We start from the raw sequence: 16364 nt of genomic DNA, 5'->3' as shown, positions 1-16364 counted from the left end.
ATCGAACGAAAATCGACAGCACGTCCGCGGAACTCATATGGTCGGTCGGTCGGTAAAGGGTTCTGTGATTCCCCGCGAGTCGCGAGCGACGACGCCGCAGCAACAAGTTGTTTTTGTTTCCGTGGAGCCCACCCGCGATCCGTGTGAGCGTGTGTGCGTGCGAGTGGCCGGTGAACTCGCGTGAAACCGCGAATTCGCCACATTGCTTCGGAAAGTGGCCAAGGGTTGCATGACGTAATTGTGCCTTTTAAGAACCGTTTCTACGAAAGTGTCACACGCTTACACCCCCCGCCACACACTGGAAGATTGACTTTTCGATTGAGGTTCATTGCATTGCGATCGAAATGTGTGTGCGCGCGAGCAGAACTCAACAGCCGACCCCCCGATGCTGGGCAGCGAGGAACTCAACTCCAAACAACAACCCACCCCTTTCGCCACCCTTTGGGCGGCCAAAGAATGCACTTTCGAACGACTGAGAGAGGGTCTGCACAGTGGGAACACGAAGCACGTGTCGAGATAGATAGGCGACAGAGACTAAGACCGATTGTTCCGCACGTTTTTATTTTAGGCTACTCCGGGGAATCACCATCCTTTGCATGGGTGTGAGTAATGCAAGTAATTGGAATGACGTTGCTTTTAGTGGAAAATTTTAAATTTAGTTATGCCCGCTTGCTTGCTCCCCGAATGGAACCGACAACGTATCGATGTGCTACGCGTCGTTGGTTCACGAAGGTTCGAAAAACTAAACGATTGTTGTCATATCTCAGTATCACCCTCGATAATTGCCCCGTTCATCGGATGGTGTAGATAATTGTCACGCGCGTCAAAAGCGGACAAATCAAAACCGACCGCTTCCGGTGGCCAGAGCGGAATAAAAAAAATCAATTCTTTCGCGCACCAACTGGTCCGCAACCTAAACGTGTGAGGGCCAATAAAACACATCCCACATCCCCACATCGGTGCGTAATTTCGCCAAAGTTCGCCACTCTTATCGCGGGAGTATCGGAAGAGAACCGGGAAGAAGGCAAAGTCCAGCCCGTGAGGTGAAAACGTTGATAACCACGATTTCAACAACCTGCCATATCCGGGCGCAATCATTAACTGTCTCCCGCGGCCGGTAAAAGTCGAGTGGGTGATATTATCATTCGAACTGTCGGCGACAAGCGGTGAGCGTTGTAATTCGTGTTCCGAGCAAACAACCCGCTTTCTAGGATAAAAGGAAACCGGAGCTTCGGTTTGTGTCGCTTCATTGTACCAACACCATCGTGTGTTGTCTGTTGGCGGGCACACAATTGAATGGAGCATTGGATAATGATTGGGATTCTGTTCTTTGTAGATTTATAGAGTAGAGCACCGAAAGGTATAAAGGTTGGGTAAATGTATGTTTTATTTGGAATGCAATGTTTCTCGTTTGACCGTTTGGTGCATGAAAGTTTGCGATGATGGTTTTTACAGAGGACATAAGATTGAGCACGTGAGAACTAGAGATTTTCAAGATTAATAACAGCAAACACTCAAAGGCGTGCGAAAGCTACTTAGCACTGGAACTCGAAATCGAACGGCATCATCGGAATTCCTGGTATCGATTCACAAACACATCACACAGTTTTCAACACTCCCAAAGCTATCCGTTAAACGAAAATGGCCTAATATCAGTCTTTCCGTTGGTTAGGCCGTTACCAACAAATTTGGCCCCAAATTTTTATTACATAGAGAGGATAATCCATACTTCGTAACGCGGAAACGAATGCATAAATAGTCTTAAGGCCAGTCAGGACTAAAATAAAAGCTAATGCAATAATAAAAATACTACAAATTTATGTCAGTTTTCCGTGCACGACGGCACAGACGGAATAGCGCCGGTGTTTGATCTTCCTGATTCCCCGTCGCGTCGAAGAGAACGACGGATGCGTCTTTTCCAGATTCAAATCGATGTGCAGCATTTTCTTCAGCCGGTCTGCCTGTTTGGCGCGCAATGATAGTTTCGAATACGGGATGTTGCGTTCGTGTTTTTCATTATCACATGACACGGATGCCGAACACCCGGGCGCAATGTGTTTATTTGGTGTCGACAGGTCGAATTTCACCTTTGATTCGTTATTGTCCGCCACTTGATCGGATTTCTTCGTTGATTGTGGGCTAGTGGCTAGTGGGGAAGTCTCCGTGCTGGAAAGTATCGTATTCATAAACTGCTCGTCCTGGGACGGCGCAAGGGACACGCAGTTCACGATCACCATGGGCACTTTGCTCGAGTTCGCCGTCGGAATTGGTGACGGAGTCCTGGGCGTGCGATCCTGTTGGTCGTGGCAACGGTGGTTTCCAGCAGGTTCTTTGGTTGACAACTCACCCGAACACATGGTGGCTATTTCATCGATAATCACTGCCTCTTCCTTCACCCACACGTTCTCGAACACGGAGGTTTCTTCGGAGGATTGATCGATGCTGCGTGTGGAGTCCTTTTCGTGGGACCGCAGCTCGCGTAGCTTAAGGTCAGCTTCCCAAGCACGCTGTTTGAAGGAGTACGCCACATTTAGTTGAACGATACACGATTCGCAGAGCCACGGGGACAATCCATTGTTTTCTTCAATCTACCGGTGAAAAAGGGGTCGCATTTTAATCGATTGTGTGGGACACTTGATACCACCAAAAGCAGCAGCCTACCTCCAGCATCGTAACAAACCGAAGCTTGAGTGCCAAATCACTGACCGACGCCTGAGTGAACGCGTCGTCTTTGGGCGGCCCATTGCGAAAAATGTTTCGGCCTCCTTCCGCAAAGCAGATGCGGCAAAGAGGAGATAATCCATCCATTTTAAAACGCTGTTTTTAGATTTACCAATTCTGTTGTCGTCGTTTGTTTTTTGCTTTTGTTTGTTTGCCGCCAGCTGATATTCTAACGTCAGTTTAAGCGTTGCGCGTTGAAGCGTTATCGTCCGTTGAAGCGTTATCCGTAACGCTGCAGCGTTACGTTCGTTCGTCGGGATAATTGATCGGTTTATTTACTTAAGCACACTGCAAAATTTAGTACAATAATTAATACTAAATACAAGACTCATCATATGTGCATTTTTATTTGCCTACTTACTCCAGCATACCGTTCAATCGATGGCTCTTTGAAGCCCGATTTGAAGCGTTTTGTAAACGGTCGTTTAAAAAAATCGTTATAATTGCAACGGCTTTCGATATACTCTGCCAGTGTTTTCTGAGAAGCACTGTACAAGAAGTTCGCTCCAACGGGCAACAGCAAACAAGCAGCAGGCTACGGCGGTTAGTAACTTGCAAATGCTGTGCCGTGCTGGGTTCAAATATCGGAGGTGATAATATTTTCTTGTCAGCACAATGTCCAGATGCCGGTGGATTCATTGTAACATTTGCTTCCATTTGCTGGATAAAAAGGATCGCAAGTTTTATCAATTGTCCTGCCGGCACGTCCTCTGCAAACAATGCATGGGCAGAACGAGTAAGTGAGCGGGACGGGTACGTGGAACCAAAAAGCTGATTGTTACTTTTGTTTCGCTTCTCTTTCGCAGATCGAGGAACGGTGTGTCCCGTTTGTCAGAAACCGCTGGATCGCTTTACCGAGCTGACAAATCAGGTTCGTTTCTTTCAAAACATTAGACGCTAAAGCCTCGCCCAAGAATAGAGCCCCGTACCGCCGTTTCGTTGCAGATGGATCGCGCGGACAAAATGTTCTTCGATCCGGGTGCGATCAGAGCCCTACAAGTGGTCAGCCAGAATGTACTATTTCAGCACCGACAGCGGGATCATCTTGTCCAACAAATCATCCACCGTGTAGGTACCACCCTTTTTCGTGTGTCGAGTAAATAACGTTTTCTGCTTGCAGCGCGAAGGACTTCCGAAGCTGCGCGAAATGGAGAATCAGTTGCGCCAGCGGATAGTGGAAACACAGCGGCGCTACGAAAAGCTGCGCACCTATCGTCGCAATCTGCAGGAGCGCCTACGAAGCATGTCGCCGAGGCAAAGCAGCAGCGAGGGCCACGGAGCCGGTGACCGGTACCGGGTACCACCATATTTCCTGTCACCATCAGCAGCATCCTCATCACCGATGGCTCTTTCGAACCGGGCCACCAGTACGCCACGGGTTGATCCGGGAAGACTAACTCCAGCAGCTGCAAGTACCTCGAGAACTGTGGCTCCATCAGTTCCTGGAGGATGTTACAATCCGTACACCATTGCACAGCCACAACTACGGGCCCAAAAGCCACCGTCGGTGGGAGGCTTTTCGTTGATCGATTCCGCAGACGATTCGGGTATTGGCTCACGAACACCTACGGGAAGTACATCCTTCAACAGCAGAGGCAGTGCCGGGTCTAGTGAGTTAGCTCAGCGCACTACTGACCCTGTAGTCTACGGTGGCAAATCATACTTTAAAACACCCACCGTCCGGCAGCGGCCGATGCCGTACGGTAGTCCGGCGCCATCGACCATCACCCGTGACCCGTCGCCGTCGTCGCAGAACTACCAGCGCCGCAAACCGTAGACCCAAAGTTCACAGAATCGGCCGCCCATTGTAATACAGTCAGTCCTCGAATGTACATAACCATAGAAGAAAGTTCTTTCTCACTTTATTATCTCGCTAGTCTTATTACTTAGGGCAATATATCTTTCTTCCGCAACGCGCAACATCTTGCCTTCTTGTTTGTCTTCGTTTTTTGTCGCAAGATTGGCAGGGCACGGACCGCCGCCGCCATGCGCGCGCCAGCGCCGGTGTAAAATATACATCTTTTTTGTTCTCCCTTCAGTTGACAAGCACCACCACACTCCGTCATTCGTTTATTCTCCGTCCGAACAAGACCCTTGGGGGGCGGACACAACGCGGAACACAACGTAACTCTCGCCCCACTATCACACCGAATAATCGTTCAGTCCTCTCTCTCTCACTATCGCACGCTCCGCTTGCCATTCCCACGTGTGCTGCTGATAATCAATGGCTCCCAAAGTTCAGTCCCGGTTTTATTCGTTTACCCTCCTTTCGCTATTGCTATTTTACTCTCTCTTCGATCCGCCCCAGGTTTTACGTTTTATTTAGTTTTACTAGCTGTGTTGTGTTATGGTTTGCGTGTTTTTGTTTTCTTTTTGCATTAATCTTCTACTAGAATATGTGCATCCGTAACACGACCCACCATCCAAAGTCTGGTGCTAGAAACTCAAACGCACTCAACGTCCGCAGACACGCAGCACAAAACGCACTACCAAACCAGAAAACTCACAGATAACGAGGAGAAAGTGTCGGTGATATGCGCGCCGCACGTTGTGCCTTTGTTGCGACGGAGAGTTTAATAATTCAGTTACTAGTACCCCGCTGTGTGCTACGAGGGCGCGCAGTACGCCACGCCAAGTGTTGAAACGAACCAGAGAACGACGAACACAACGGGGATCAGTGTGTCTCTCTTTTAAAAAGCCAAACTCGCGCCCAACAACAAAAATACGATACGGAACAGTGACGGTCACAAAAGAAAAACGGGCGGCAAACAATCTGGCGCAAAAACGAACATCGAAATGAAGAACATCGTGCAAATATACAACTAAGTGGCAATAATAGTGCGCTGCTGGCAGTTGACAACATTCCCATTTTCCTGTACATAAACATCCGCAAGGTTGCTAGATGATGTTACGAATCGAACACATTGCCAAAGTAAGTCTTCTTTCATTGTAATGTGGTGGTGGTTGGCAGGCACGGCCTACTGGGTTCGCTCGAATTTCCTCGCACTTACTGTAGGATGATGATGTTTCAACACAAGTTGTTTGGTCCTTAAAAAGAAACCAAAGCCCAGATTCGAACCATCCACGAAGGCCGCCGCAATATTCGATCCCTCTCCTTGGTTACTTGCGCGCGCGTGCGCACGATATCAATCTTGTAAAATGTAAACTAAACTCACAACGAACACTCTCTCCAACACACTACAACCACTGGCTGTCCCACTAACTGCTCCTTCTTGCGCTAACAACACGGCCTTCTTGTGTAGTGTCCGCCGTCCCTCCAAACCCAGTTTTGCGCGACTGAATAAAACTAAGTAAATCAATTATGATTGTGTTTCCGAGTTCTTAACGGTCCCCCCGCTTTGCGCTCTACACGGGGAGTTCACGGTTTTGCTACTTATAAGGGAGTGCGCGCCGCTGGTGGCTACACAACACTACTACTTCTGCAAAGGCGGTCGCATGAAGGTGGTTGGCCACAAGGTAACCACCCTCTTAGGCTGACCGACCCCCGCCGCTTGAAGCTTAGGAACCGCCACCTCATTTTTTGCCTTTGGAGCGCCTTCGGAAGTAGTCCCTCACGCGAGGTACCGTCGTGGTGGTGCTGGTCGGGATCGACGAGGGAACCGTGCTTGCCGTTACTTGCCGGTCCGTGGAGTCGGTACTTGGGGCGACCGTATTTTCCCCGTTGACAAGCATGGGCGGCGTTGCCTCAAGGGCGTTGCCTCCGGTGGCTGGTCCCACTTGGTTGTTGTTGCTTCGGTTTTGTTCCGTTTCGTGGACCGGCGTTTCCGTGTCATCAGTCGTTGTGTCTCCGTGGCCCTGCTGCTGCTCCAATGGAATGCTGGTGGTGGTGGTAGCGCGCGTAGGAAGCGTTGCCGAGGGGGTCGATGCAGCCGTGGACGATTCCATCTCGGAACAGTAAGCCGCATCGTCGTCGGTCGACATCGAGGAAGTGGGCTGTTCTATCGCTTCCTCGCCACATTCATCTTCCTCATCCGCTTGCTGCTGCTGCTGCTGGCGGTGGTGTAGGTGATGATAGTGGTGATGGTGCCCCGACGACGTGAGTTCCACCTCCTCCGGATCTCCTCCGCCCATCCTTCGCTCGTCATGGTGCTGCTGCTGTTCACTTTCGGACCCCTTGTCGTGCTTCAGTTTTGTGAGCAAACTACCCAATCCATCGTCCAGCAGCAGTGAGGAAATGGGTGACCCCAGGTACCCGCTGGTTACTTCGGCGTACGAAAGCGGCGACGAAACCGGCATCGAGAAGCACGACGACGATGGAGAAGTGTGTTCCGTTTCGCCACCGGCGGACGATATGATGCCACCGCCCGCTTCTGCGGTGCCTGCTGAAGACGTTGCACTGGCGCGGGACGACGACGAACCACCGCCGCCGTCATCCGTAGCGGCCGCGGCCGCCGCCATCTCCTCCTCCATGCTCTGGTACCCATCGATGTGGCCCCGCACGTCACAGTCTACGTCGTGCCGCAGCTTCTCCATGGCCGACTCCACCAGCGGATCGTCGGCGAAGTTGGCTGTAAAACGGTCCGGTAAACGATCGGGATTACCAAAAATGTAAGACGCACGGAGGGGGCACAACCGAGAAAACTCACCGTGCGGGACAATGATTTCCTTGAGGCACTTGGCGACTTGTATTCTAACGTTCGGCACCACATCGCTGGCCAGTTTGAGTACGTTGTTGAACACATGTTTGCGGAAGAGTTTCACTTCGACACCATCAGTCTCGAGCTGCGCGCGAGAAGGGAAGAGAACACCGCGATTGACATTAGCCACCAAACAGACACCAGCACCACCGCCGACGACGGGGCCACTTACCATTTTTCCAGCCGCTATCACATACGTCTGCCGGCGACGCCACTCGTTGTAGAAGGCAAAGTGTTTGTTGAAGAACTCAAACACCTTATCGTTTTGCTGGAACTCGTGGCTGCATTCGACAAACTGGCGGGAAAAGAGACAATCGTTAATGATGAGCGCCGCGCACAGTCAGCAAACAGCAAAACCTACCGCATCAATGCCCGCCTTGCGAACACTGTCGTACTTGTCGAGCATCAGGCGCAACGAGAGGCCGGTCAGAAAGAGGAGACAGTTTTCCTTGCGAATCTTGGTGTGCATCCGGGCCAGCTCGGCGATCTGCTGGCCGGCCAGCTCCCGGAAGCGCCAGTTCATCATCTGCAGCGGCGGCTGCAGGCACATCCCGAGGTGATTCATCAGCGTCTCGTGCTCGCAGCTATCGATGACCTTCAGGAACTCGGCCAACGTGCGCACCACCTCAAACTTGATGTCGTCCGAGTCGAGCAGAAACTCCGTGTACAACGAGACGAGATCGCGCGTTGCCTGCTCGCGGCCAATGATGAGCGCCACCTTGCTGATCGAGGCGGCCATCGTGCGCCGCACTGGCTGCTGCACGTCGGCGCACAGATCGAAGAAGTAGCGGCTAAGGATGGGCCAAAACTTTTCGCCGAACGTCAGCACCACGGCCGGGAAGTTGTACGCACAGTCCAGGCACAGCTCCTTGTTGACGTTCTTCATGTGCAGGAAGTCCTCCAGCAGGTTCCACTCGACCTCTTCGTTCTCCCAGCGAATCTGTGTCCGCAGCTGTTCGGCCGCCCGGATGCGTTCCACCGTCGTCGTAGCGGCAGCCGCAGCACCGCCGCCAGTGGTGCTCGTGCTGCTGGCACTAGCACTTGTCGCCGTGATCACCGCTCCGCCACTCGAACCGCCGGTGGTGCCGGCGGCCACGGCGGACGCTCCGGACGCTGCTTGCGACGGGGGTAACAAATCTTCATACATGTAGATCAGCTTGTTGTCCGATTCGTTGTTGTTGATGCTGCCGTAGCTGGAATCGCTATCGTTCTGGTTCTCGCTGTCCTCTACGGCCATCGCGGATGATGCGCTACTCTCGTTGCCACTTGGCACCGGAGTTCCCGCGGAGTGACTGCTTGACGCTGTGGCGGGCACCGACGATCCTTGGAGGAGCAGATTGTTATTGCGGCTATCATCCTCCAACACAGTGACCGCTTCCGTCGTTTTCTTATCGTCACCATCATCAGCTTGGTCACCTCCACCGGCAGGTTGGTTGTTATTGCTTGCATCCTTGCCTCCGTTGCCGTCGCCCCCGTCGGAGTCGATAAACTCCAGATCGAGGGCCAGCCCGGGACTGATGTACCAGAATTGGTGCGAATTAAAGTACTCGTCGATGGTGTTTTCGTCCTCCTCGCTCGATTCCATGATAAAATCTAGACCACCGCTACCGGCCGCCGCCGCTTCGGCCACGTGCTTCGGATTATCACCGTCAAATATGACCCCGCTCGTACCGGCGGCCCCATCCCCCAGCAGGCCACCACCATAGCCATCGGCGCCGCTTCCGCCACCACCACCGTCTCCGAGACTAAGATCGGGCAGTTTGGTGCCAAAATTATCATCCTCCGAGTCCCAGTGGCCGTGGTTATCGAACGCATCGCTGCCACCGCCCTGTTCGCCACCGTCGCCACCGGACGGATTGGAGAACGCATTCTCGAAGTTGTTCTTCAGCGGCGAGCAGTAGCGCAGGAAGCGATTCAGAGGGTTCTTCTCGTCGTACGTTTGATTGGCGCGGAACAGGGGCGACGGCGTCGGCGAGGTGGACGCGATCGAGGAGCTCGACGAGAGCGACTTGTGGCGGACGTAGTAGAAATCGGCCAGCTTCGAAATGCCCCCGCCGTCGTCCGACGTCGAGCCGGTCGACTGCCGCTGGGACGGATGCTGCTCGACGAACACGACCGACGACAGGTACGCCTCGATGTTGATGCGATCCTCGGTGCGTGGCGACTTCCACGGTTCGTCGTCCGATTTGACCAGCGACAGTAGCGCGTGCCGCTGGATCGACTCCTTGAAGCGCTTCTCGTAGCACTCGAAGTTCTTCAGCAGAACGCTGGGCGCGGGCTGGCTGCTACCGTACGTGAGCTGCCGGCTGTTAGCCATCAGCTCCTGGAACGCTTCGTCCGCCGCGTTGGTGATCGACAGCTCCAGGCTGTTGTTGTACGCCAGCCCCAGGATCTGCAGCTGAGCGAAGGTCGCCAAAAATCGGCCCAAATTCTGCGTGAAGGAGAACGACGATGTAATCGAATCGAATTCTGTGACGCGTATCCACACACACGTACCTTTAGTGCCGCCTTGATCACCCACTGACTAGAATCGAACATAAACTTCTTGTACGCCGGCACCAGCACCTTGCGGCGTTTTTCCAGCGTGCAGAGCAGCGCAATGAACGGCATCACCTCGGCGCACGCCTTGCGGACGGTCCAGATTTCGTCTTCGCACAGTTTCATGAAAATGTGCAGCTAAACCACCCGCCGGGAGGGAAACGAAACCACATTAATGGCGGCGGTCCGAAGAAGCGAAGCCAGGCACGGCTACTTACCAGATTTTTCTCGAACACTTCGTTCCCCAGCACCTCGCACATCACCGGGAACGCGGTGGCGCACTCCTTGCGGACGAAGTTGATCTTGCAGGTACACATCTTCACGAAGCGGCTGTACAGGAGCTCCTGCGTCTTGGCGCTACCCACGAGCGGCGCAATCTTGACCATCAGCTGCAGGAGCAGAGCACGGAAACCCACGGACACGACGCGAGCGATTGGGCAATGTGGCAAATTTCGGTGAATTCCAAAAGCGATTCGTCGAGAAAGAGAAGAAGCGGAAGACATTTATTAGTGGTTTTATTAGTCACTAAAACGAGCATCGGTAAGGAAAACTGTAGCGTATTGAAATATTGTTATAAGCTAGAGGGTGGTGTTGGCCATTATTCTTCTCACTGTACAGAACACGACAGATCCGAGAGAGCACAGTCCAGCTCATCAAAGCTGGCTGTGATATGGAAACGTGAGTAACACCATTTCACAGCCACTTTGTGAGTTGGACCATGATCTACAGCGCCGTTCACTCCTGTTTACTCAGAGCGCTGCCATATTTCACTTTCTGTGCGGTGTGTGGTTGGTTCACTTGAGCGGTTTTTGCAGCGAAAAATCCGCCGGGCAATGGATTAACGATGTTGTTAGGGGGCAGCAGCGCCACACCGTGCCGCTCTTCAAAGCTGGCTGTGATATGCGCGCGTATGAGTGAACAGCATTTCACAGCCACTTTGAGAGTGGCACAGTAAGCCAGTAGGCGACGGCGACGATGAGCTTTCGAATATTTTCGCGGTTTCGCGCGCACGGCGTGACTTCCGGTGCCGAGCCGGATATTGTGGTGTGTTCACGCGACGCGACTGGCGGCGGCATGGCTCAAGAGCAGTCGAACTCGTCAAAATGGCTGTGATATGAACTTTCGTAGCATCGACACAGCACAACCATTTTTACGACCCGACCACGAACCTTTTTCCGGTTTTTTTTTGTTGAATACGCCAGGCAATAAGACTTGCTGACGGGCCCTTCACAAGCACTCTTCACACTTCACCCTTTTCGGGGGACACATTTTCTGTTCGGGAACTGTTGTCCCCGTGCAACTTTCGTATACATTTTCACTGCCTTCCCGCTGCCGAGGGCTTATCCACAAATAATTTTGAACACGATTTGGTTGTTGGGTGCTAATAAGTAGCAAGAGTTTGACGACGAACAGATCTTACTACGCATCTTTTGGTGCCCCCCGGCCTCCTCTCGTTTCTTTGACGATGACGATTTATAACGCGTTCCGCGAACCGAAAGAATGCGCCACGCAGAGCACGAGGAGCAAAAGGAAGAAGCAGACGAAGTAGACGAAAACAAACAGTTTTTGTAGCGGTTGTGGTTCGGTTTTTTGTTTTTGTTGCATTTTTGGCCTGTTTTGGAAGGAAGAGGAGAAGATGGGACCAGATGTGTTTCATCACCCGACCGAGCTCATCAAAATGGCTGTGATATGATAGTGAATTGCGGAAAACGGGTCCGGTTTACTTGGTGATAAACACATAGCCACAACCAATTGATGAGCCCAGTCCGTTGTGTGTTGGTTTTCATTGATTTTTCGTTCATTGACTCCCCATTCATTTCTCGCTCTGCCTCGCGATAGAGTTCGTTTTTTGGGTTTTGGTTATGTTTTTGGTCCTTTTTTTTCGAAGTGGGATGTGATAACAACCGAGACGACCGTGGGAGCCGACCGAATCCGTGAGAGTCTCGACAATAAAAACGCGACTGATAGAGAGAGTCCCTCTGTCTCTCTTCTCTCGAAAGCGATTAAATGATTAGTCTCTACTGGGCCGTAACAAATGGAGGGCAACTCTGGCGACAGGGAATTCTTATGGCGGAAGTATGTACGCGGCGGGAATATATTAGAGTAGAAAATGAAATGGACCAACAGGCGGCGGACAGGTACACAAACACACTTTTGAGGCTCGAGATCATCACAGTTGCAGTTGCGCGCTGTGTTGGCGACGGACGAAGGACGAAAGTCAGTGTGGTTGCCGCGTTGCTCATCAAAGCTGGCTGTGATAGTGTTTAGAAAGCAACTATGACAACCAGGTTTGATGCGAACGCAACAACCGATCTTCGCGAAAGGTGATCCTCTCTCTCGTGTTTCTTTAGAACGCACAAATTTCCAATATTTCACGATCGACCGAATTCACACCACCAACGTGTGTTGCACTGCGTTAAAAACGGAACTAGTAAAGGAAGGCTAAAAAAGTAATATTGAAAGAAAGCGTTTCAAACTGAAGAAACAAATATTTGAACCAAAGCAAATACACATTAAAAATCATAAATAAAGCGCCGAAAACATATAATAAAATAGCATAAAAGAAACTAAAAACAAAAGCGATGGAAAAACACTAATAAAAACCCTACGAATGGTGGGGTTTAAAATTTCGTTTACTTTCACGCACCCCACCAAAACACACCAAGCCAAAAAAGCTAACGCCTCTAATAAACCACACACACACACACTCCACACCATTGGGGCGCGCTCCAAACCGAACCGGCGAAAATTACTGTTCTATTTACCAAAATCTACTTTTCACAAACACCACCACCACCAAACACCACACAAGAGAGCAAAACCCGTGAAGCGAAGAAATGGTGTTTTACACTCTCAAAGATAAAACCAACTATTGTGTACTTATCAACATGAAAGACAAGGTAGTGAGATCTAACAGTTCTAAACCAGTGCGCCACCACCGACCCCGCGGGCGGGTTGTCAGGGTGGTATGTGGCCCCTACTATCTCACTACCCATGTCTTTCTTGCAGACGAAATACATTGAACTCTTGCTGCTGCTGCTCCTGTGATCGCTGTTGAGTGTTTGGCCGACGCCGGCCAACGACGATCGTTGATGTTGTTGTTATGTGGTGCTAGGGGAGAGCGAAATGTTAGACCAGGAGCAGGACACACACTACACACACACACACACATACACCGTCACCAGTTTTCCACCCACACAGCGCACCCAGAGAGAGAGTTAAGATAAGAAGAGTTTGAGCTACCAATAGAGTAATGATGTTCAGGAAGGTTTAATCACTTTCTATCAACTACTAATGCACCACTCGACGGGGAGCCAGCCGGCCAGCACCAGGCACACACCATTGGCCAAAGATTAAAATGAATTTCTTCCCATTTTTCTTTACGATTGGGGCAAAGGTTCGCCTTTGTAAACACCCACAGGTCTTTATAGCAGAGCGCACTCGGCGTAGCAAATGTTGTCGGCGACGAGACATAAACGAAGAGAATCGATATATTTTTATTAGCATCATTAGAACTCGACGACGACGACGACGGTGCACTCGGCCGTGTAAACGGAGGTTTAGCTAGAACTTGTCACTAACATTCTCATCGGAACGAGGCGACAGATGACGCTCCCGGTTGCAGACCGAATGCCAGTATGGATGCTCGAGATGCTAATGATTTTGTAAAATCCAACCCTCACTCGTTGGCATGATGGTTGGTTCAAGAAAGTCCTGACGACCGACCGCCAACAGGGAGGGGTCCTTCAAGGAGAGCGCCGAGGCAGTTGCACTTGTGTGTAACATGATAACATTATCGCCCTGAACGTCGTGCAAAGTAATGGCCGCTTGACGACGTGCCACACTCTCTCTCTCTGCGGAGTCCGCGGAGTGCCGAGTGGATACTAAAATAAAATACTTCAGCGAGTGGTGTGTGCCATGGACTTTAATGATTAAGCTCCCTAACTTTAAAAACCAATAATATTGTTCCACACCGTCTACTTACGTCCGACCTACACAACGTGTGTGCCTCTGTGATTTTACCTAAACGGAAAGAAACTTCACTTGCGGGGCCACAAACTGCACTTGAATTCGATCTCCATCACACACGAATCACACACCACACACCTCCTTAAACAAAACCACCTTCTATAAAACGGGGGACCCCTGGAAGTCCACACAAAGCGCGCGGAAGCTGCTGGAAAGTGCCTAAACTCTAAATGGGGTGGCATACGCCCGTGATACTTACATGGATGTAGTTGGTGCACATGTCCATGAACGATTCATTGATCGGTTTGCTGACCAGCTCCTCGACGATGTTGAGCTTGATGGTCGTGGCCCGGTCCAGGTAGCCCTTCTCGATCAGAAACGTCAGCGACTCGAACGTGGCCGCCCGGACCTGAAGGAGAAAAAATGGAACCTTCTCTATACTAAAGCTCCGCGCTAAGGATGTAATCAAGGGGCTCGAGAATTGAGGGACAACGGAAATAAATAGGTCTTTATCTGGGGAGTGTCATTAAAAATTACCAAACAACTAAAGACGCGAATAATTCGCGAGCTGGGAGACGAGAGTGGTGTGTCGAGGACCCTCCTCAGCGACGTTCCCAAGTGGGTCACCACTTTCGAGAATATGTTTCTCAGAAAAGGACGACCCAACAACATTGTCGTCGTCGTCGCCCAAGCCCAAAAAGGAGCAACGCGAAGATTGCTTCAATGTACCTAAGGACAAGTACTTTCCGGCTCTAAACTCAGCGGGTGTAATTGTGTAAAACAGAACACAACTTGTGTCGTCCTCGTGACATGTCACGACGGTGTCCTCCTTCGGGTGGATGTGACTAGAACGACGCCTTCTCGATGGGAGGGTGCCCCGTCAAAAAACGCAACAAGTAGCGCAGAGCAAGTGTGGGCTGCTGCTGCTGCCCACCGGGTTTCGGGTTGGGTTCCCATTTATTATCCCCCCCGCCCGGCAGGCCGGTCCGGGACGGAAGAAGGACCCGCGCGCTCATATTATGTAACCCAAGCACGCCCAGCACACTCTCTGTGGGAGGGCGGGCGCGATGACGCCCAAGAAAAGCTGTAACACAATCTGGGCGGCTGGGTGGTGGCCTCTCCGAGAAGAGGAAGCCCATAAATAACCCGCTTTTGGCCGAGGAGGTACTCTGCGCGCTCCGACGAAGGCGGTGGCGAGAGTGCGCGCATATGCTCTCTTCTCTCTTCTGCCGCTGTCCTCACTGCAGCGCCCAACCCAAGGAGTGGAGCTTTTCGGGGCCAAAAGCTCTGTCCGCCCGCCCGTCGGAAAACTAACATCCTACACGCCGCTCGCCGCCCGTGGTCGAAACGTGATGATTTTTCGTAAGCACCGACAGCACCAACGCCAACCAAACACAACAAGCATCCGTTAGCAAGGCTCTTCATCTCCTTCAACAACAAGCCAGCCTGTCTGCTCCGAGCGACCGGCGGCAGCGGCACCTCGTTCGAGAGAGAGACCACCATCATCGGCGTCGTCAGAAGCACAGCAAAACTTTCCACCGAAGAGCTCGAAGGATGCTAACCATTTTTATGAGGCGTGAAAATGAGCGTTGATTACTCTCTGTGTGCCTTTATGTCTCTAGTTTTCCGATTCCGACCACTCCGTCCGTGGCGTCCGTTGGGTGGGTGGAGGGCGCCGGGCGATGATAAAACCGGGCGCGTCCACAACACACCATAATGGAGTCCTTGGGCGTTCAAATTCAATCATAGCACGTCCAATAAATGCCACATTTGCCACAAGAGGTTCGCGTTCGTTCGCGGGTGGTGGGAATGAATCGAGAAGCGATGGGATTATTATTATATTCACTACTTACGTTCGGTTCGTCTGTTAGGTAACGGACGATGATCTGCAGGATCTTCTCCGGGAACGCTTTGCTGAATATGCTCTGCTGGTCCTGGTCGCGGTCGAACCAGCTGGCGCAGTACTTGTGCAGCCAGCAGGCCAGGTACAGCCGTACGGATTCATCTGGAAAGCAGACAAGGACGAAAGGATGCACTCAGATTAAAGGTTTCCAAAAAAAATAAAGCGCGCATAGGAGATTAAATGTTCCACGAGCACACACGAAGCGAAAAGGTCACGATGATTCCCGCGCACCGGTGTAATTAACCTTTGCATCAACAAAATAGATCACGGCCGATGACGAAGATGATGGTGTGCCCGACCTCGGACCTGGGAAAACCTAGGAAAAAGTACCTCCACCGCAACACAACAACAAAGCCACCGAAATTAACCACACAATTCGACTCCGACGGGAGAGAGAGAGAGACAGCGACGAGTCCTTTGCCTTCGGGAGGCGAACCTGCCGAACCCCAGAAGTGGGCGGATGGACATTGGCTGGCTTCGCGCTTCGATGGGGCCCTTCAACAACGCCCAGCGCCCCCCTTTGAACTTTTTCCCAACCGAAATTTGGGGTCATTTAATGAAGGTACACAAAGTTT

The 16364-nt window shown here is 51.6% G+C and overlaps 3 protein-coding genes across 3 annotated transcripts in view; 1 reads left to right on the top strand and 2 right to left on the bottom strand.

Annotated features, from left to right (window-relative positions):
- Positions 1–1738: 1738 nt before the first annotated feature.
- Positions 1739–2789, bottom strand: LOC128268418 (uncharacterized). The gene is made up of 2 exons (XM_053005504.1): positions 2662–2789; positions 1739–2588 (listed from the first exon to the last, which is right to left on the bottom strand). Exons 1-2 carry the CDS (start codon positions 2668–2670, stop codon positions 1818–1820), a joined length of 780 nt encoding a protein of 259 aa, XP_052861464.1. The 5' UTR covers positions 2671–2789; the 3' UTR covers positions 1739–1817.
- Positions 2790–3336: 547 nt separating this feature from the next.
- On the top strand, positions 3337–4498 carry LOC128266867 (RING finger protein narya-like). The gene is made up of 4 exons (XM_053003657.1): positions 3337–3457; positions 3528–3592; positions 3667–3789; positions 3842–4498. Exons 1-4 carry the CDS (start codon positions 3337–3339, stop codon positions 4496–4498), a joined length of 966 nt encoding a protein of 321 aa, XP_052859617.1.
- An 85-nt stretch (positions 4499–4583) lies between these two features.
- The window catches only part of LOC128266866 (uncharacterized), a 48095-nt gene continuing 36314 nt past the window's right edge, over positions 4584–16364 (bottom strand). The window contains exons 3-10 of the mRNA XM_053003656.1: positions 15740–15891; positions 14146–14295; positions 10136–10306; positions 9876–10055; positions 7741–9810; positions 7552–7674; positions 7329–7464; positions 4584–7250 (exon numbers count right to left, since the gene is read on the bottom strand). Coding sequence (XP_052859616.1) covers positions 6256–7250; positions 7329–7464; positions 7552–7674; positions 7741–9810; positions 9876–10055; positions 10136–10306; positions 14146–14295; positions 15740–15891 — 3977 coding nt within the window. The 3' untranslated portion in view covers positions 4584–6255. The remainder of the gene's footprint in view (positions 7251–7328; positions 7465–7551; positions 7675–7740; positions 9811–9875; positions 10056–10135; positions 10307–14145; positions 14296–15739; positions 15892–16364) is intronic.

This window comes from Anopheles cruzii, chromosome 2 (assembly GCF_943734635.1).
Source record: "Anopheles cruzii chromosome 2, idAnoCruzAS_RS32_06, whole genome shotgun sequence".
NCBI lineage: Eukaryota > Metazoa > Arthropoda > Insecta > Diptera > Culicidae > Anopheles > Anopheles cruzii.
The sequence above is the reverse complement of the archived record's forward strand: the minus strand, read 5'-3'. Positions and strand labels throughout refer to the sequence as shown.

Coding starts and splice junctions, on each gene's coding strand:
- LOC128266867 (XM_053003657.1), top strand. CDS start 3,337: ATGTCCAGATGCCGGTGGATTCATTGTAACATTTGCTTCCATTTGCTG. Junction 3,458..3,527: donor ACAATGCATGGGCAGAACGA/GTAAGTGAGCGG, acceptor TCTCTTTCGCAG/ATCGAGGAACGGTGTGTCCC. Junction 3,593..3,666: donor TTACCGAGCTGACAAATCAG/GTTCGTTTCTTT, acceptor GTTTCGTTGCAG/ATGGATCGCGCGGACAAAAT.